Source organism: Bombina bombina, chromosome 3 (assembly GCF_027579735.1).
Source record: "Bombina bombina isolate aBomBom1 chromosome 3, aBomBom1.pri, whole genome shotgun sequence".
In the NCBI taxonomy this organism is placed as follows: Eukaryota; Metazoa; Chordata; class Amphibia; order Anura; family Bombinatoridae; genus Bombina; species Bombina bombina.
Window position 1 is genome coordinate 470,175,536 of NC_069501.1, and position 22,520 is coordinate 470,198,055.

Consider the following 22,520-nt stretch of genomic DNA (forward strand, 5'->3'; position numbering starts at 1 on the left):
TAGCATCAATGCAATTAGTACATAAATTTCTATTGGGCTCCACATTGGCCTTTAAACATAGTGAACAAAGAGATTCATCTGTGTCAGACATGTTTAAACAGACTAGCAATGAGACTAGCAAGCTTGGAAATACTTTTCTAAATAAATTTACAAGCAATATAAAAAACGCTACTGTGCCTTTAAGAAGCACAAAAAGCTGTCACAGTTGAAATAACAATGAACCAAAATAGTTACAGCAACCAATTTTTCACAGTAAATGTATTAAGTTAGCAAAGGATTGCACCCACCAGCAAATGGATGATTAACCCCTTAATACCCAAAAACGGATTAACAATTTAATAATTAACGTTTTTCTCACAGTCAAAACACACTGTCACAGGTCAGCTGTGACTGATTACCTCCCTCAAAATGAATTTTGAAGACCTCTGAGCTCTCTAGAGACGATCTGGATCATGGAGGATGAAGTAGACAGATTGTGACTGAATTTTTACTGCGCAAAAAAGCGCTCAAATAGGCCCCTCCCACTCATATTACAACAGTGGGGAAGCTCAGAAAACTGTTTCTATGCGGAAAACAAAGATGGCCATGTGGTAAAAATCATGCCCCAATAAGTTTTATCACCAAGTACCTCACAAAAAACGATTAACATGCCAGTAAACGTTTTAAACATACATTTGAAAAGTTATGAATTGTTATTAATAAGCCTGCTACCAGTCGCTTTTACTGCAGTTAAGGCTCATACATTATTTCAGTATTAACAGTATTTTCAGAGTCAATTCCATTCCTTAGAAAAATACATTCAGTGTACACACACTCATCAGCCTAATACCAGTCGCTATCACTGCATTTAAGGCTGAACTTACTTTACATTGGTATCAGCAGTATTTCCTCAGTCAATTCCATTCCTCAGAAAAATAATTTACTGCACATACCTCTTTTGCAGGGGGGCCCTGCATGCTATTCCCCTTCTCTGAAGTTACCTCACTCCTCAGATGAGAACAGCCAGTGGATCTTAGTTACGTCTGCTAAGATCATAGAAAACGCAGGCAGATTCTTCTTCTAATGCTGCCTGAGAATAAACAGCACACTCCGGTGCCATTTAAAATAACAAACTTTTGATTGTAGAAATAAACTAAGTTAAAAAACACCACAGACCTCTCACAGCGACCTATCTTAGTTAGGCTGCAAGAGAATGACTGAATATGACATGTGAGGGGAGGAGCTATATAGCAGCTCTGCTGGGTGATCCTCTTGCAGCTTCCTGTTAGGAAGAGATATATTCCATAAGTAATGGATGACCCGTGGACTGACTACACTTAACAAGAGAAACACACTTTTTCTAACTTTGACCCCCAAAATCTGTTACATATCTACAACCACCAAAAAACACCCATGCTAAATAGTTTCTAAAATTTTGTCCTGAGTTTAGAAATACCCAATGTTTACATCGTCTTTGCTTTTTTTTGTAAGTTATAGGGCCATAAATACAAGTAGCACTTTGCTATTTCCAAACCATTTTTTTTTTTTTTCAAAATTAGCGCTAGTTACATTAGAACACTAATATCTTTCAGGAATCTCTGAAAATCCATTGACATGTATATATTTTTTTTAGTAGACAACTCTAGGCCCATTTTGGTATATTTCATGCCACCATTTCACCGCCAAATACGATCAAATTAACAAAAAAAAAAAAAAAGTTCCCTTTTTCACAAACTTTTGGTTTCTCACTGAAATGATTTACAAACAGCTTGTGCAATTATGGCACAAATGGTTGTAAATGCTTCGGTGGGCTTTGGCATTGCTTTTTGGTAATTAGAAGGCCGCTAAATGCCGCTGCGCACCACACGTGTATTATGCCCAGCAGTGCAGGAGCTTCATTTTAGCTTTAGTGTAGTAGACAACCCAAAGTATTGATCTAGGCCCATTTTGGTATATTTCATGCCACCATTTCACTGCCAAATGCGATCAAATTAAAAAAAAGTTCCCTTTTTCACAAACTTTAGGTTTCTCACTGAAATCATTTACAAACAGCTTGTGCAAAAATTTTCTTTTTCTGTAGTGTAGCTTCCCCTCCCCCCAAGACCAACCCCCCACCCCTTCCAGATCCCTTAGATGCTTTTTAGATACTTAAATACCGTTTTTTTTTACTTTTATCATAAGTTTTTTCGGTAGTGTAGCAGTTACCGCCCGCTCCCGCCCTGTGCATGCACACGCCCGTGCGCCCCCGCCCCCCTCCACAGAGTGGCTCTCTCTGGATCACATGTCCATGCAGGATGCCTCCATATCGAGGCATCACTGCAATAACCGGAAAGCAGCTGGAAGTGAGCAGGATCGCTTCCAGCTGCTTTCCAGACCGAGGACGTGCAGGGTACGTCCTCGGTCGTTAAGGGGTTAACCAGAGGTCGACATCTGAAAGCAAAGGCTTGTTATTGAACGTGCGCCCGGTAAAACATGCAAATTTGCCCTTTTACGGGTGCACGTTAAAATTAGCGCTCCGCTTGTAATCTAGCTCAAACGATTGAATAAAAGCAGTTGAAATTTAAAACACACACTCTATTCCAAGGTATTCTTTACACACTGGCTGATATGGACAAATCCCACGACTGAAGAAAAACAAGTCTGACAAGAACACAAACAGGACAGCTTTATAGGATTAAAGGGACACTGAATACCTCTTTTTGTGTAAAATTATGTTTAGTACCATGCTCGCTAGAAGGGGCAAAATGCAAATTCTGTAACATGCAAATGAAATATTTAGTTTAGGCAATTTTCAGTAGAACTACTAAAGCATCCGAATGCAGAAGAAGGCGGCAGCCACTCTTGCCGTTAGGCTCTTTTCAGAAGAAATGGGGCTCCAAAAACAAACTGCCTTCTTCTGCATTCGGCTGCATGCCCCAAATTTCCAACATTTTGAAACTCTATATTACAGATTTTGCTTATGAAATCTCTAGGGAGGGCTAATCAAAGCACACAAAAAAAAACCCACATTGTTTAATTTATATTTAACTAAACAAGTTACTGGCAACTGACTAATCAACTATGATATACTTTAAACACTCTGAAAATCCATCTTATTAGTGGGCCCCAAGGAATGTAGTATGCAAACCCTGCCTCAAGGGATTCCATTTTTGAGAGAACCTCCCCCCCCCCAAAAAAAAAGTAAACTCATTCAGCGATTGCTAAAAATTTGGGTTTTAAAATAAAAATATTATGACACATATATTGGAAAATGTACAATAGCAATTTTGTAAACTATATTGTCCTGCTTTTCAGAAGAAAAAAAAAATGGTACGGCAATCGTGTCACCCATGCAGGTATTCATTTTTTTCTTCTTGGTATAGATATATATCTCAAAACATAAAATAATTAAAGTAAAAAGAGAGTAATATTCACTTGAAACAAAAAAGTGCCCCTTCCAAGATATATATGGGACACTTAATACATTTTAGAAGCTTAGTACTGAGGTTATTTCCTACCTCCCTCTACAAATATGGCTTTCACTGCATTTCAGTGCTGACATGTGCAGCAACTTTCCTTCAGATACTTGCAGTGAAACTTAGGTTGAAAAATGGCAGCATCCATAATCAGAGTGGGGTGCATGAAATGTATTTGTTTAATGTACATTTAAAGGGACATAAAACCCATTTATTATTCTGATGACTCACCTGTTCCAGCACAGATGCAAGCAGAAAGCGACCCCATAATCCAAATGAGTGGACACGTTCACCTACGGTTTTGAATGTGCTTCCAAAATCTGAGGTTTTTTTCAAGGAAAGTGATCGATAGTCTTCACCTAATGAAGGAGAGCAGCAGCGTTAATAACTGTACACTCTTGAGTTCCCTCACTATGACCCCAATACATACGGCAAGTGGCATTCACAGCTGTTGTGAAGAGAATGGTATCTCCAACTCCCCTAAAAACAGATACAGAATTAGAGATATGAAACATAGATCCACCAGTAAAAACAAATATGTTAAATCAAAGTATACATAGTAATTGTGTTAAAGACAGCATTCAACTTACTTGTGTTCTAGCTAAATGAGCACTACTCTACTAGAGCATGGGCAATAAACTGACTACGGCTAGAGCAGATGTCTCCTAGCAACACTTCAAAGAAAAAGCTGTTCCTTTGACTTCCTGTAGAGAACACAGCCCCTTGTGGGGCTGTAAAATGAATGAATGGACCCTTCACAGATGAAGGGATCTTGGAGCTTTTATTTGTTATGTAACTTGTAAACTGTGCAAAAAAACTGCAAAAATGTAATGTTTATACCCCCTTTTATTATTTGAGCTAAACTGAAGTTAAGGTATAGCTGTCAAAAAGCCAGTAACATCACTGATCTGTGAGACTGCACTGCTTCTGTCACAGTGTACCAAGATGGCGGCCCCCAGTATAAAATGCAAAATGTAACCAATTGGATTTTACAATGAGTTAAAATAAGAGAACACTTTAAAGATAGCTGCAGGTACAGGGACAAAAACAATAGCATGTTAAGTTATAATCCTGCTACTGTAGTTATACTCAGTGGTTTAATGTCCCTTTAAGAGCTATATTAAAAAATTTAATTTTATTATTATGGTTACTAAGAAGGCTTGTAATTTGTTTTCTTTTTTTAGATATGCTCTTTAATTCCTGAAAATTGACTCTTTACAATGCTGGCAGGGTGTGGCAAGTACTAATACATTTTCATAGTAGTAAGGCATGCAAGAATCATACTGTAATAGAAACGTAAAAAGGGATATCAATTAAAGGGAGCTCACTAATGCACTATTCTGCACAGGCAAAACTGGTAACATTAGTCGCGCTGTAAATTCCTTTACAATATTAAGGTCTAGATTACAAGTTGAGCGCAAAATATTGCTTCTGCAAAATCGATATTTGAGCTTAACTTAGTAATACCAGTGGATGCAAATGTGCGCTGCTATTACAAGTGAGATAGTAGATTACAAGTGAGATGCATTCGCATTGCACAGAAGCTTCCGTAGGCTCCAATGGGAGCTTCGTTCTCATGCAGTGAAACACAGCATGAGAACTAGTGCAGCGAAGGGGGTATATGTTATATATATATATATATATATATATATATATATATATATATATATATATATATATATATATATACATATATATATATACACACACACATATATATACATATACATACACAGTACATATATTTTTACAGGGAACACACAGTTCCCATAGACTGCTATGTAAAGACACTTTTCAGTGCCATTTTTTTTTTCCAAAAACCCCACAGCCTCCAAAAACTGCATAGTGCAGTTATTCTTTAATAAAAAAATATAAAGTATACTTCCATTTGGGGTACTTTTAAAACATTAACCAGAGGTCTGACCTCTGGTTAATAGTATGAGCGCTAATTGCTACCGATCAGCCCTTAGAAATTTATACAAAAATTGCATTAAAAAATTATATTACAGAGTTATTATGAGTGTAACTGTGTATTAAAATGTATTTTTGATGTGTTTTGTGCACTTTTTTGTCTCGTGTACAGTTCATCAGAGCTCTAAAGTCCCACTATCCCAGTGCGCGTTAAATTCAATTGCACTAAAGCGATCTTGTTTACTTTCAGCTCTTAATACCGAGCTACTTCTAACGCACACAAAGAGCCGCGATAAACCCCTTTTGGCTCATGCGCAGCAGTTAGTGTGCCACTCGTAATCTAGCCCTATGTGTTTAACCTCTACAAAAGGGATTACAAAAGTAAACTGAAAAGTAGCAATGCACTAATGGGTCCTAACTGAACACATTGCATGAGCCAATGACAAGAGACATGTGAGTAACCACTAACCTAATCTAGGTATGTTTTTTTGGCCAATGATACCAAAAGAACAAAGCAGATCTGATAATAGAAGTAAATTGAAACATTTTAAGTCTTAAAATTGCATTCTCTATCTAAATTATGAATGTTTAATTTTGACTTTTACGTAACTTTTAAAAACGGAAAAGAAATGTTAAAAAAGGCAATTAATACATTTAACACATGGGAATGGAAAAACATTAAGATTTAGGCCATAGAAAAGGGAAAATATAGTAATTTATTTCACGGTTTTCTTTAAAAGGGACAGTAATGTCAAAATTAAACTTTTATAAATCAGATAGAGCATGCAATTTTTGCTTCATTCTCTTAGTAAAATATTGGAGTAAAACTAGCTAGGCTCATAAGAGCTCAGGAGTGTGCACGTATCTTTAGTAGTCTATGGCAGCAGTGTTTTGCAACATTGTATAACAAAGCTACAAATAATGTTGCAAACCACTGCTGTCATAGAGTACTAAACACACATGCACACTCCTGAGCTCTTATGAGCATACCTAGTTTTACTCTTCAAAAAAAGATACCAAAAGAACACAGCAAATTTTTTAATAGACGTAAATTGAAAAGTTGTTGCATGCTCTATCCGAATCATGAAATAATTTTGACTTGAGTATTTAAAAAAAAAAATAAAAAAAAAAAATATATATTTCAAAAGGTTTTAGTTATTCTATTTTGAAAAAATGCATTTTACTGTGCTGAATAAACAAACCTATTATCCATATTCACCAACTGAAAAGTAGGAATTGTCCTAATTAGCCATTGAGCATTAAAGGGACAGTCTAGTCCAAAATAAAAAAAACTTTCATGATTCAGCTAGGGCATGTTATTTTAAACAACATTCCAATTTACTTTTAACACCAGTTTTGCTTTGTTCTCTTGTTATTCTTAGTTGAAACATAAACCTAGGAGGTCCATATGGCAATTTCTTAGACCTTGAAGGCCGCCTCTTATCTGAATGCATTTTGACAGTTTTTCACCACTAGAGGGCGTTAGTTCATGTGTGCCATATAGATAACATTGTGCTCATGCACGTGGAGTTACCTAGCAGTCAACACTGATTGGCTAAAATGCAAGTCTGTCAAAAGAACTGAAATAAGGGGCAGTTTGCAGAGGCTTAGATACAAGGTAATTACAGAGGTGAAAAAGTATATTAATATAACAGTGTTGGTTATGCAAAACTAGAGAATGTGTAATAAAAGGGATTATCTATCTTTTAAAACAATAATAATTCTGGTGTAGACTGTCCCTTTAATTGCAGGTATACAACTGATACTGCTATATTAGCTTAATTTAAAAAAAAAAAAAAAAAAACTTATAGTTGTTCATAATAAATAATTGTTCAAAATAAATAATATATATTATATACGTATACATTGTTTGCATGAGAGAAAAGTACAATGTCCCTTTAAATGGAAGAACACTGATCCATAGGCCAACCTGGTATTTAATGACCAAAAGTAATTTATCTTCAACTTTAGAACATTGCTAGTTGGGTTTCTGTTTGCATCCAAATAGCAACAACTTATTTGCTTCTAGGTATGCTCCAGCAGATAATCACTGTGTACTTCTGCATTCTACCAAATCAAAGGCAGATATAGCTACAACCATAGAAGGAAATGTGTGGGGGGAGTTATAGCTGTAAAATTCAGAAACTTAAAAGAAAGGGTTAATGGTGAGGCACTGCAATATACATTTGCAGGTAAAGTAATTAAAGTACATATGATTATATTTTGTCTCTATCCCAACTTGTTTTGTTTTATGTCCCTTTAAAGGAACAGCCTAGTCAAAAATAAACTTTCATGATTCAGATAGGGCATATAATTTTAAACAACTTTCCAATTTACTTTTATAATCAATTTTGCTGTGTTCTCTTGATATTCTTAGTTGAAAGCTAAACCTAGGTAGTTCTAAGCCCTTGAAGGCCACCTCTTAGCTGAATTCATTTTGACAGTTTTCCCACAACTAGAGGGCATTAGTTCATATGTGCTATATAGATAACATTGTGCTCACGCACGTGGAGTTACCTAGAAATCAGCACGGATTGTCTAAAATGCAAGTCTGTTAAAAGAACTGAAACAAGGGGGCAGTCTGCAGAGGCTTAGATACAAGGTAATCACAGAGGTGAAAAGTATATTAATATAACTGTGTTGGTTATGCAAAACTGGGGAATGGGTAATAAAGGGATTACCTATCCTTTTAAACAATAACAATTCTGGTGTAGACTGTCCCTTTAATTTTCAGAGTTAAAATTACATATAAACACATAACTAAATGTTTTATATAAAAATCTCAAGGTGTTTACTGTCCTGGTGAAATATGAACAACTTCACAACAGAAGGGCAATAAAGTTTCCTAACCATGAGAAGTTGCCATCATTAAAAAGGGACAGTAAAGTCAAAATTACATTTTTATAATTCAGATAGAGCATGCAATTATCTAAATTGATTGGTATTGTTTGTTTGAAAGCACACATGGTTTTCTCTGGTGCAGCTATGCACTACTTAGAGCAAGCTGCTGATTGGTTGCTGCACATGTCTTGTCATTGGCTCACCTGATGTGTTCAGCTGACAATGGACTTATTGGGCAGGGTCAGACTGATATGCTACAGGATACGTTTTCTATGTGAGAAGGCATAGTGTGCTAAAAGAGTATGCACCCTAAGTGGCACTGAAAATGAACAGGCATGGAAGTTATTCTAGATTTTGTTCTGTCTCAGCTGAGTGTGTCTCTCTATTTTCTTATTTGTGCTAAGCTAGCTCCCAGCAGTTCAAAGCTAATTCTTTACCAAAGGATACCAAGAGAATTAAGAAAATTTGATAGAATAAAAAATAATTTGATTGAATAGAAATAAATTTGACACTTTAAAAGTGTATGCTCTATTGGAATCATGGAAGGGGGGGGGGGGGCAATGTGGGTTTCATGTCCCTTTAAGATATTCACAAAGGTTACTTACCATTTGGCAGAGCACACAGATGGATGGATTTCATTCCATGTCTCACCAAAGTTTTTGGAAATCCACAAAACATACTGAAAGTACAAAGATAGTGTGAGAATTAGTGCTGCAGTTCCAACAGGGAAACAATATACACTGTCTATCAAATAACTGCCATATTAGCCCCATTTATCTCAATTCACTGCTGGATTACAAGCTGATGAGATCTGCACCTACTGCATTCACATACTGGTATCATGCATATATTGACATTACTGACATCTGGGGAGATACTGTTGTCGCCTTATATAAAATAGATCACATACTAAATACTTAACAACTAATATCTAAAAACACCCATACAAACTATCACACACCACATTCTGTAACTGTACAGTACACAGCCCAACATTTTCCTGGCTTAATCATTAAAAACTCCTCCTTTGGTGCTTGTTTACAAGTTACACCTAGCAGGAAGTCTATGTTCTATATAAAGAGCCACTGCTATGATTTAATTGCTACTGCCAGTTAGGAACAAGCTTATTATTTTTATTTGCTACAGCAAAATTATTATTTTTCTTGTTTGTAGACATGGAAGTCACTCAAACATTTTTCCCCCCAGACACTACATTAAAAATTAAAAAAAAAATGCATCTAACTTTAACCTATTGCTCTTGCTATACTTTGCCTCGGTAGGTCAATTGTATTGTGCAGTATATGTATAACATTGTTACAAACATTCGGGCCGATCACAATTTTTTTGAAAAATTTATCTAATGATTTATCAACAAATCACATGTAAATGACCCATTCCCAAGCAAATCTCCATGTGTTTTATTGTTTTTTACAGCTCCACGACCACCATTAGAAAGAGCAGACAATTATCTTTCATATGAAGGGTCTTGGGGTTTGTAGCTGCTAAGGGAGCTGAGATCGAGAGGTTTGAAGAACCTCCCCCCATCCAACTCCCTTGCAGCTACCTTCAGGTGCGTACGTGGTGATTTCACCAACACTTCCATGAAGCCTTGGAGTACTGCCCACTAGGACTCCAACAATTTCCGGCCTGCCAAAAACAGTGTTTGATCTGTGATCCCCCGTCATGATGAAAAGAGCTTGTCATTCAAATTGAAATGGTTCATGGTGATTTTCTGCTAAAAACTAGTATATATATTATTGGCTAAAGAATTGTGATCGACCCCATTGTTGCAAACATTGCTGCCATAAAGGGCTAGATTTATCATGATGTGAAAGTCCTGATTGGTTGCAGACTTGCTCATTTGAGCCTGTAACAGATATTTATGAAGCAGCAGTTTAAACTGATTTGGCCGGGGTGTTTGTCAAGCCCTGCTCTCATACAATTGGCTGTGCGAGGGAGCGAGGCGGGTAAATATGGGGAATAAATGTGCCCCACAATTTGTGATGAAACAAAAAGTGAACCCTGTACTTCCCCAAATTGAGAAAAAATCTGGTCCATAGTGCTCATGTGCACACTCCTTAGCCTACCTCAGTATGCTCTAAATAAAAAGGGAAGTTTTAGCAAAGGACACCAAAAGATTTAAAATTGGAAAAAAAAGGGGGTGGGGTGGGATTTAACTGTATGCTCCGAATCATTAAAAGTTACTTTTTGATATTAACCCCCCTTTAATAACGTTTTTGTAGCATTTCCCAATATAAGTATGAGCTTGTTTCAGAGCAGCTAGTCTAGTGATTACACAAAAGGTGGCATTGTCCATTTAAAAAGTCAGAAATAGGTTTGCCACAAGCATCCTCACTCTATAATGTTTTTCCTGCTTATATAAACATTCACGTCAGCAAAAAGTCTAAGATGGTGTTAGTTTCTCTTTTATATACAGCAGGCTTCTTAAAAGATTTACACATGACATTAGTCTCCAAACTTAAAAGGGACAGGAAACCCCAACATTTTATTTTGTGATTTGGATAGAACATACACTTTAATCAACTTTCCAATTTACTTCTATTATATAATTTGCTTCATTCGCTTGTTATCCTTGGCTGAAGAAACACATCTAGTCAGCCAATCACAAAAGACAAATGTGTGCAAGCACCAATCAGCAGCTAGCTCCCACTAGTGTAGGATATGAGCGTATTCTTTTTCAACAAGGGATACCATGAGAATGAAGCACATTTAAAAATAGAAGTGAATTTAAAAAAAAAAAAAAGTGTCTTAAAATGACCTGCTTTATCTGAATCATGCAAGTTTAATTTTGACTTTCCTATCCCTTTAAAAAGGGACACTACGAGGAGGAGCTAGCCTAGCAAAGGAGACAGACGTGCTGTGCATGAGCTCTCACACAAGCTGCCTATATTTGCACAATAAAGGTGCTTTTCTATACATATTTTAAAAAGAAATCGACATGGCTGAACAGTGGGGGATCTGAGGCATCCGGCAGACAAGAGATTTGCAACTCTGCAAGCAATTAACAGGAAATTTCTGACCGGACCCTGCAGAAACCCAGACGCTACACCGGAGACCAGAGAACCTACACCCCTTCAAAGCCACACCACAAACAATCAGAGCGGTTGAGCAGAAAAACTCCGGTGAGTTAAAAATACATTGGGGGACTCACCCGGGAGTTATTGCAATCAGCGGCAACGAAAAGGCGCGAAACGGCGCCATTACCCAGGGACACCACACTCAGAAACCGGAAGTGAAGGTGGGAGCGAGCTCTGTAACAGACATTTGACTAGAGAACTGTGGGCTGATTTGAGTCGAGAGGGGAAGCGGAGTAAAGTGCCAATAGTAAAGAATTAGCACATACAGCTACAAACACGCCAACTAATCTGTACTAGAGCCTCTTAATCAGATACTCAGACGGCTCAGAAGTGCTAAAGCGATATCAGCAGTTAAAGCACCCGCTCCTTCTCTAGGTTTAAAAACAAACAAGTTGAAAGCAGGGAGGCCTCAGATTCAACCCCTGCAGTTACACCAAACACGCCACCCTGTCAATAAAAAGGGAGAAGGTTATTTTTACACTACACACCGTTCACTGCTTTTCCCTTACAATATAGTGTAGCTACCTCAAAGGCTCCATTGCATAGCTGAACCTTCACACTGACTCCTTAACCACAAGACAGAAGTATACATTCAACTACCACTACAAAAGAGCCCTCAAAGTAACGTTCTGCAGGCACATCAGAATCACCTTATCCACTCCTTATCCACATTCTAACGTCTGCTCCTATCACTAAGTGGACATTTAAAAGCTCCCTCCAACAATCAGCTATAGCATAGCAGCAGTGCTATAGGAGGACTTCCTGTCACCTCCCTCTCCTCCCCCCTTTCCTGCCAGCCCAAAGTGGTGGCAGGTCATACCCCTTGAACCTTTTCCCGAGATCATCCTGTGAGGATACCTACCCTGAGGAGAGGGAGATCACTAATTTACAATATTTTATAACTAACCTTGAAGTCACCCTATAACTGAGAAAAGTAACCTACAGTAGACACATTGGGTGCTAAAACACATACCTCTCAGCACTCCCCAGAGTCCAACTACCCTTTACCTACCTCCTGATATACTCCTGGGATACAATAACATAGGAGTACAAGGGTAATAAAATGTAAACTACATCCTAAGAAGAAAAAAATTCTAATGGGGGAACCGAAGGAGATCTAAAATAATAAACATAACACTGATATGAGCCATACCATGTTTTAAAGATTGATAAACATACCTCTTGTTATCCTAAATGAGCTGCCTCCCCGAGACAAACAACTAAAACTGAATCTGGGTTACCACAATCAAAATACAAGTACATACACTGTAAGGCTTTTGATCTGGCAAAAAACAGCTACTCCAGAAGATAGCAGATTCATCCCTAGCAGTAAACAATACCACTCTTTTGGCTATATCTGTGATACGACAAGATGTCCACTAAAAGGCTCACTAAGGGAGACAAAACAACAGCTGTGTCCACATTCTTCAAGCCATCACAGACAGCTAAACACTTGACAGACACAGAAGCAGAGGAGGAGCTGGACGCTGACCATCAACAATCACCACAAGACAAAAGTCCTTTAACAAAAGCTGACCTCAGAAATTTACTATCTAAGCAGGACATTGCAGAGAATTTTGACAGGCTATGGGAGAAAATTGACACTATTCACTCATCTGTGACCAGCAGCCTATCCGAAATCAAATCCGACCTACAAGAGATGGGCAATAGAATTGAAACACTAGAAGACCAAAAAGACTCCATGGTGGAACAAATGGACGAAATGTCCCAAACCATGTCCTCACAACAACAACAACTATTGGAGGAATTCCAGGATAAAATGGAAGATCTGGAGAACAGGAGCAGGAGGAATAACATTCGACTTAAAGGAGTTCCTGAGGAGGTGGGCCCCACAGAAATCCCACGCTATCTTGCCCAACTCTTCACCCAAATCACAAACTCCCCAGCTGACTATGTTTTCCACTTAGAAAGAGCACACAGGGCACTAAAAGCCAAACCCAAACCAGGCCTGCCCCCAAGGGACATAATAATTAAACTAACTTTCTTCCCAGACAAAGAAAAAATCCTACAAGCAGCAAGAAAAAACCCAACTTATAAACACCAGGGCAACGTTATACAATTTTATCAAGACCTCAGTGTCAGAACACTGCAGAGAAGAGGATCCCTGCGCCCTCTCACCACAATGCTCAGAAAACACCAGATACCATATAGATGGGGGTTCCCGTTTGCCCTACACATTATTAAAGACTCCAAAACAATCACACTAAAAGACCCTGAGGATATTCCTGAGATCTGCAACATCCTATCACTGGAGACACCCAGTATCCCAAACACAACACCAAATCAAGAGAAAAACAAAGGCCAAGACAAACACCCAGATTCTCTAAAATGGCAGAATATCAATTATAAAAAACAAAAAATAAAGGAAACAAGAGGGAAAACCTCCTAGATGGTATCCTCTTTGTGGCATGGATACAGGAACTCAAACTATACTTCTTTAGGAGCCTGAGAGTCAGAAAGATTGACTGAGGGAACAATATCCAGAGATAGCCTTCGCTCACCTTGAAAGCATCTGCAACTACAAATCTCTGGACCTTTCCCACCTATCACTCAGAGACTCCTGTTAAGTTTCACTACTAGAAAAGTTATCAGTTGTTATAGAAATTTAATTTCCCCCAAGACAATTTAGTATCATACTAGTTTATGTTTACTCTTAGAATGCATAATATTTTTACTCCTAGGAATACTCCTGTTGAGGATTCCACAGCACTGTTTGCTATGTTATTAACATTGTATTTTGTTCCTAGCTTCCCTCCCATCCCCAGTGACGACACAACATTCCCTATCAATCACATTTCAGATCGACTACAGCCGGTAATGTCAGGTTTACAGCCCGGAGATCCTCAGGTAATAAAAATCTCACTACACCAATCCAAAACAAACACACTAACATGATCCCCAAAATAAAACTAATATCCCATAATGTTAGGGGATTAAATACCAATATAAAAAGACGGATGGCGATGACACAGTACACCTCTTTACATGCCAACATTCTATTTCTTCAGGAGACCCACCTACTTAAAGATAATATCCCAAAGTATTGGGCAAAAAATTTTAATACCCATTTTCACTCAACTGCCACATCTAAAAAGCGGGGCACATCCATCCTCATTCATTCTTCACTTAATTTCAAACAGGAAGACACTATAGCAGATACTGAAGGGAGGTATATAATAGTGAAAGGTAGAATTTCAGATACCGAAATTACCCTATGCAATGTTTATGCTCCAAATGAGAATCAGCACAGCTTCTTCCAACAAATTTCAAACTTACTAACACAATGGTCCCACACCAAAATATTTATAGCAGGAGATTTTAACATCACCATGAGACCTATTAACCCGACCGAATCCAAACCCTTAACCAACAAACAAAACAGACACAATCGCATTGTCAAATCAATCCAGGAACACCTACTACCTCATTCCCTCATAGAAACTTGGACAACACTATATGGCTCGACCAACGACACTACATTTTACTCCGCTGCACATAAATCCTACATCAGATTAGATTACATTTATGTAAGTCAGATATTACAACCCTTATTACACAACTCCCAGATACACACTTGCGTATGGTCGGACCACTCGATCCTCACTCTTCAGGTAGAAGGTTTGTGTGACCCAAACAGAAGTAAAACTTGGACCTTTGACAAATCATACATTAGAGACCCCCAAACACATGACAAGGTACTGAGATTACTAACTGAATACTGGCATATAAATATAGATACAGCGACCAATCCAGGTATCACATGGGCGGCTCATAAAGCGGTCCTAAGGGGGATACTTATTAAGGAAAAAGCGCAGCAGATTAGAAAATATAGACAACAACTAGAACAGTTCTACTCAGAAATTGAGGAATTGGAAAAACGACATAAGCTCACTAAGACAAAGGCCAATGCAAATGCTCTCCACTTAAAAAAAACAGCATTAGCTACACTGCTTCATTCGCAAGCCACCAGAACAATACAACGCCAACAATCACAATATTTTATATTTGCTAATAAGCCTGACAGATTCATGGCACATAAAATCCGAGAACGCTGTAGAGCCTCAGTAATCTCCGCGATTGAAACACCTCATAACACAGTAACCTCACACCCACAAGAAATTGTAGACACCTTCGCAACATATTACGGTGCCCTATACGATGGGGAAAAAGTCCTACACAACACAGACACTGAAAAACTTACCTCAACCTTCTTCAACCACGACTTACTACAGACTATATCTAAGGAACAATTAGAATCCCTGAATTCCCCCATATCCACTGTAGAGGTACTAGGGGCTATCAAAGACCTCAAACCGGGAAAAGCGGCGGGCCCAGATGGCTTCCCAGGCGACTATTATAAATTGTTTAAAGTAACACTGATTCCACACCTTGTCAAACTATGTAATCATCTCATGGAAGGGGGGGCCATCCCACCTGAGCTCCTGGCAGCAAAAATAGTTGTAATTCCCAAACCAGGGAGAGATCACAAGAAATGCCAAAATTACCGCCCAATTTCCCTGATTAACCAAGATCTTAAAATATTTACAAAGATATTGGCAAACAGATTAAAACATATTATACCACACCTAGTCCACCCAGATCAGGTGGGCTTTGTCAAAGGTAGGGAAGCTCCAGACAATATCCGCAAAGTCACCAACTTAATTCAGACCTTAAATGAAACACAAACGCCTTCTCTGCTCTTATCATTAGACGCGGAGAAGGCGTTTGATAGAATTGACTGGAATTATATGTTTGTAGTAATGCATAAAATGGGGTTTGAGGGGGCATTCATTAAGGCACTAAAAGCTGTCTATTCCATGCCGGGAGCTCAGGTTTCATCTGCAGGATACAAATCACAACCCTTCCCAATTCGTAATGGGACTAGACAAGGTTGCCCTTTGTCTCCATTACTTTTCGCTCTTTGCATTGAACCTCTGGCCGCCAAAATCCGCTCTCAATTAGACATCTCGGGAGTTAAGTTAGCTAAGGTGGAACATAAATTGGCTTTGTTTGCGGACGATATTTTATTGACTGTGACTAACCCCTTAGTATCATTACCCAACCTTTACCAAACATTAGCAACCTTCTCTACCATATCGGGATTCAAAATAAACACAGAAAAGTGTGAAGCTCTACCCATTGCACTACCACAAATGACTCAGACGCTATTAGAAACTAATTTCAACTTTAAATGGATGAAACATTCATTAAAATACCTTGGAGTTCACCTTCCTTCCTGCCCTTCACATCTATACAAAGTAAATTATATCCCATTGTTCAAACAAATTAAAAAAGATTTATCAAAGTGGAAAACCTATAAATTTTCATGGCTAGGCAGAGTGGCCGCGGTTAAGATGACAATCTTGCCAAGGATCTTGTATCTCTTTAGAACACTCCCTATCCAAATTGTCAAAACAGATATAGACTCATTGCAAAAAGAGATACTAATTTATATAAGAGGAGACAAAACGAACAGGATTGCTAAATCAATCCTGACTAGACACAGGACTCTGGGAGGCATTGGGGTCCCCAATTTAATGGAATATTACCACGCCGCCAGATTAGCACAAGATAGTCTATTACTAAAAAGAAATAAAGAAATTATCTGGCCCACTCTAGAAACAATGCTAGGTGGTTGGGGGGAAATGGATACCATTATCTGGGATCCTGAGAAAACACAATCCAAACAAGAATCATATAGACCTTACACTACAAACACCACAATAACAACTTGGAAGAAAGCAAAAACCAAATACAATCTTATTCCACAATATTCCTTATATATCCCGATAAAATATATTTTGCCCAGAGAGCTCTGGGATCAACTGCAGAAATGGGAAAATAAGGGCCTCTATAGAGTAGCAGACTTTATAGAGGGAGGAACTACACTTACATTTAACCAACTTCAAGAAAAATTATCCCCCTTGAAATTGAGATGGTATTTATACCTACAGATTCATTCAGCCACCCAGATATATATGAAACACCCAAGAGAAAGGTACACCGCGCCACTAGAACATCTTTGTAAATCGCAAGAACGAGATAAACATACTATTTCTATCCTCTATACAAATATTCAAATATCACAGAATAAAATCAAAACCCCTGCTATGATAGCTTGGGAAAGGGATCTCCACATTTCTAAAGAAACTAAAGAATGGGAAACGATATTTCTAAAGGCTGAGAAGGGACTTATAAGTGTAGACCTTAAGGAGAACATAATCAAGACTATACACCGATGGTATCTAACACCCATTAGAACGGCTCATATGCACACACAGGGAAGTCCCTTATGTTACAGAGGGTGTGGAGAGGCAGGAACATATAAACATATGTGGTGGGACTGCAAAGAAATTACAGGGATATGGCAACAGCTATCCTCCTTCCTTAGTCACATACTGAACGAAAATATAGATCTTACCATACAACAGGCCCTTCTACACATAAATATTAGTACACTTAATAAACATATCAACACATTTATTAGGATATTGTGTACAATCACAAGGACATGTATAGCCAGATATTGGAAGACAGGCAGCCCAACCTGGACAGAAATTTATAATAAAATCCAATATACATATACTATGTATGAGCTGGCATCTCACACCTTAGACAATAGAGAAACTTTCCTAGCGATATGGTATTACTGGATAGCTAAATAAAACATTGAAACACAAAAATAATGAGCGATCTTACCTACTGCGAAATCACTCCCTAATAATCACAACAGGTTGTGTCGTCCCTCCCCCCCCTTCCCCTTTTTATACCCTATTTATATAATTTTACCTCCTAAGGAGGATATACCTCTTTAAAGTTAATTTATGTAGAGTTAATTCAAGTGACCTCAGATACTGTGAAACTGCTACCGTAACTCAACAACAGGTTAATATGGAAGTTAAATTAGATATTTGCTCTACCCCTTAAGAGAGATTCCCTAACACTATAGAAGATACTCAAATAAATCATCACGGGAAAAAGATAACCTACGAATATTACCACCTATCTTTCATCCCAGAACCTAAAAGGACATTCAAATATCTTTGGGAATGTGTAGAGCACGATAAACTCTACCACATTAGCTATATTGTTTGCTACATAAATGATGTTATATTGATTGTCTTCTTCCTAACCTTCATGCAGAGGGAACTACATGGAGGGGAAGGTATGTCTGTAATTGGTTTTCAAAGTTTCAAAATAATGACAATAAAAAATATTTAAACATAAAAAGGGACACTAAACAAAAAATAAATGTTAGAAAGAATGATGTTTTCAAACAAAGATTAGCATGAGAATAATATAAAGATGTATTTTATATTAGTTATGTGCTGGGAAAGTGTACACTAGTTTTCCCTATATTACCAGAAAAGGGAAAATCACAAAAAATACAGTATAATAATAAACAATATAGTAACACAAAGCAGTGATTAAACTATAAAACGCATTACTTATCTTTGGGTTTCTGAGAAGGTATTAATGGCATGCAACAGCGCTGAGTTATTCAGTGGAACACAGGCGAATTCCACAGGTTTTGTATATGAGACTTCTCTCCAAGATGTTACCCAAAAGACTCCATCACCCCCTTTGCAATTCCAATAATGAAACCTTCAGTTTAGAAGTCGTGTCTAACGTTATGTCAATCATATTATTTACTAGTCCTAAAGCCCGTGTACACGGGACATTTTTTGCAGTACAGCGGTCCCACCCCTTGCTCTCTCTCTATCCCCCCTCTCTTTTGCTCTCTCTCTCCCCCCTCTCTTTTGCTCTCTCTCTCCCCCCTCTCTTTTGCTCTCTCTCTCTCTCTCTCCCCCTCTCTCTCTCTCTTTTGCTCTCTCTCTCTCTCTCCCCCTCTCTTTTGCTCTCTCTCTCTTTTGCTCTCTCTCCCCCCTCTCTTTTGCTCTCTCTCTCTCCCCCCTCTCTTTTTCCGTCTCTCCCCCCTCTCTTTTGCCGTCTCTCTCCCCCTCTCTTTTTTGCCATCTCTCTCCCCCTCTCTCTTTTGCTGTCTCTCTCCCCCTCTCTCTATCCCCCCCTCTTCTGCTCTCTCTATCCTTCTGCTCTCTCTATCCCCCCTCTTTACACCTCTCTGTCTCTCGTCATCTGGCCCCGCCCGCGCCACGCCCAGTCTCACCCGTCGGTCACGCCCACTCCACACCCGCCCGGCTACGCTCACACACCAGATCAGTTGGAAGGCCAGGTGTGTTTGTCCTCGCGCACAGTCTCTACTGCGCATGACAGCTTCGGACAAACACACTTGGCCTTTTATTATATAGGATTTAGCAAAAGTTTTAGCAAAATAAGAGGGTTTCTCATAACATGCAAATATTCTCATATTAATGCCTAGAACTATCATTCCCTAGAGTTTCACATCCCCTCTTTCAAAATAAAAACATCTGCTTCAGCAGACACCAGGAAAGCAGAGTTAAAACAAATGTAACTTATTTATTAAAGGCAATTAAGTCTCAACTCTTAAATGCATATATTATTATTATATACACTATCTAATTTATCTATGTGTAAGTGTGTGTGTTCTCAAAAAGCAAAGTTTTTACATGAATTTTTTTTTAGTATTAAAAACGATGACATTTTTGCACTAGGATGGAGATCTTGGTATACTCAAAATCTTTTCCTGCAACATTGTGTATGACAAAATACATTTCAATACAGTGAGATATGTTGACTGTAAACAAAAGGGAACATGATACTCTATAGTCTACGCTGTAAGCTAGGGTAAATAAAAAATTTAAAAAAAATTACAGTCTACAGTGATCACTCTCTCTACAATCCTTATACTGTTCTATGGAGCTGATAACACAAAAGGTTAAAAGAATCAGATGGAGCATGGGATTTTAAGAGACATAAGATATCTTCATCTAGGTCCCAGTAGTGGATTGTTGCTCTGCAGCTGACTAACTATGAGCTTAACCCTTTTGCAGGGATTAAACACATAGCTATAAGGAAGTAAAAGAGCAATAATAAAATGCTCTAACAAATTAAATCATTTTAGTTTGGCACTTTTATGTCTATGTATATCTTTCTCCAAGGAGTGTTCTTTGCATTTTCAATAAGGGAAGTGTTTTCATAATTAAGTTTGCATGAGTATTCTACAGTAATCAGACAGCTGATCATTGTTTGAGTGCAACTACTGGAAAATAGCACTCACATTCACTTAAGCTTGATATGCCCGTTCAATATTTTTTTTTTCTGCTTCAACAGTGTGATCATTTTTGTTTACAAGTTAAATACATTAGTCTTAAAGTGAGATTATAGTCTTATATAAAACATACACAAAATATATGTCAGCAATTAGGCACAGCAGAGCAAAACCTCTGCAAACAAAACAAAGGTTTAGAGAAGCTTTTAAAAGTAATTTGCATCGTTTTGCAGTCAAGGGACATACTCTGAAAATCCTTGAGTATGTTTATCTTATCTTCCCTGTTGTGATAAATTGGCGATATATAAACAAACAAATAAGTATAAAATTGAAATCACGAGATTGAACTCACGCAATTGCGTGAGTTTAATGATTGGATCGGGTCAGGGGGGAGTGCCTATGACATTAAGCACACCCTCTAGCCCGCAATCCCAGTTAGGAAGCAATTACTGCTTCAGTACAGCAGAACAGCTGGGACATTCCATGCCATCTTAACGGCGCTAAAGCCCAGCACGGCAAGGACGGCATGGAACATCCTAACGGCAGGAAGGGGTTAAATTACAGGAAAAGCCTGCAAAATAATGAATGTTTTTATTTACTACACATATCATCATCATCATCAATTTGTAGAGCACCAACAGATTCTGCATCGCTATAAACAAAGGGGGGAGTACAACAAAACAATTATAGGGATCAAATGGGTAGAGGGCCCTGCCAAGAGTTGCATTGTTGTAGTCAGCTCTTAAGAAGGTGATCTACAAACAGCTGGACTCTTAGGCTTACATGCTAAGGGGGTTCAGGGTATAGTAATGGAGGAGTGGAACTAGTATAAAGAAAGGTTAGTGTAGGTTGTATGCATCCCTGAACAGTAGAGTCTTTAGGGAGCACTTGAAGCTTTCAAAACTAGGGGAGAGTTTTGTGGAGCGAGGCAGAGAGTTCCACAGGATGGGAGCCAGTCTGGAGAAGTCCTGTAAACGGGAGTGCGATGAGGTAACCAGAAGGGAGGAGAGTAGGAGGTCATGAGTAGAGCGAAGGGGACGGGAGGGAGAGTATCTGGAGACAAGGTCTGAGATATAGGGGGGGGGGGGGGGGGGAGCAGTGCAGTTGAGGGCTTTGTATGTCAGAGTGAGAATTTTGTGTTTGATCCTAGAGGCAAGAGGAAGCCAGTGAAGGGGTTGGCAGAGAGGTGCAGCAGATGAAGAGCGACGTATAAGGAAGATGAGTCTGGCAGAGGCATTCATTATGGATTGTAAAGGAGATAGGCGGCAGGTGGGGAGACCAGAGAGGACAGAGTTGCAGTAATCGAGGCGGGAAAGAATGAGAGTGTGGATTAAAATCTTAGTTGTGTCTTGTGTAAGGAAGTGTCTAATTTTAGAGATGTTTTTAAGGTGGAAGCGGCAGGCTTTGGCCAAGGACTGAATGTGAGGAGTGAAAGAAAGATCTGAGTCAAATGTGACCCTGAGACATCGGACGTGCGGGGTAGGGGTAATGATGGAGTTGTCGACAGTAATAGAGAGATGGGGGGGGGGGGGGATTATGGAAGAAGGGGGGAAAATGAGTAGCTCAGTTTTGGAGAGATTTAGCTTGTGGTAGTGAGAGAACATCCAAAAAGAGATGTGAGAAAGACAGTTAGTGACATGGACTAGCAAGGAAGGAGATAGGTCTAGTGCAGAGAAGTAGATTTGGGTGTCGTCGGCATACAAATGATATTGGAAACCGTGGGACTTTATTAGGGAACCTAGTGATGACTACTAGATTGAGAAGAAAAGGGGACCGAGGACAGAGCCTTGCGGTACTCCGACAGAAAGTGTTGACGGGGCAGCAGAGGCCCCAGAGAAGGCTACACTAAAAAGGTACGGTTTGACAGGTAGGAAGAGAGCCACAAAAGGGCTGTGTTACAGATGCCAAAGGATTGGAGGGTTTGGAGCAAAAGAGGGTGGTCAACAGTGTCAAAGGCTGCGGACAGATCAAGGAGGATAAGCAGAGAGAAGTGGCCTTTTGATTTTGCTGTAAGTAGGTTGTAACCTTAACAATTGCTGTCTCTGTGGAGTGATGGGGACGAAA

General features: G+C 38.7%; 1 protein-coding gene across 1 annotated transcript in view; it reads right to left on the reverse strand.

Moving 5' to 3' along the window:
- The window catches only part of SORT1 (sortilin 1), a 78,025-nt gene that overhangs the window by 49,929 nt on the left and 5,576 nt on the right, over positions 1 to 22,520 (reverse strand). The window contains exons 6-8 of the mRNA XM_053706761.1: positions 8,792 to 8,865; positions 3,865 to 3,914; positions 3,666 to 3,793 (exon numbers count right to left, since the gene is read on the reverse strand). Coding sequence (XP_053562736.1) covers positions 3,666 to 3,793; positions 3,865 to 3,914; positions 8,792 to 8,865 — 252 coding nt within the window. The remainder of the gene's footprint in view (positions 1 to 3,665; positions 3,794 to 3,864; positions 3,915 to 8,791; positions 8,866 to 22,520) is intronic.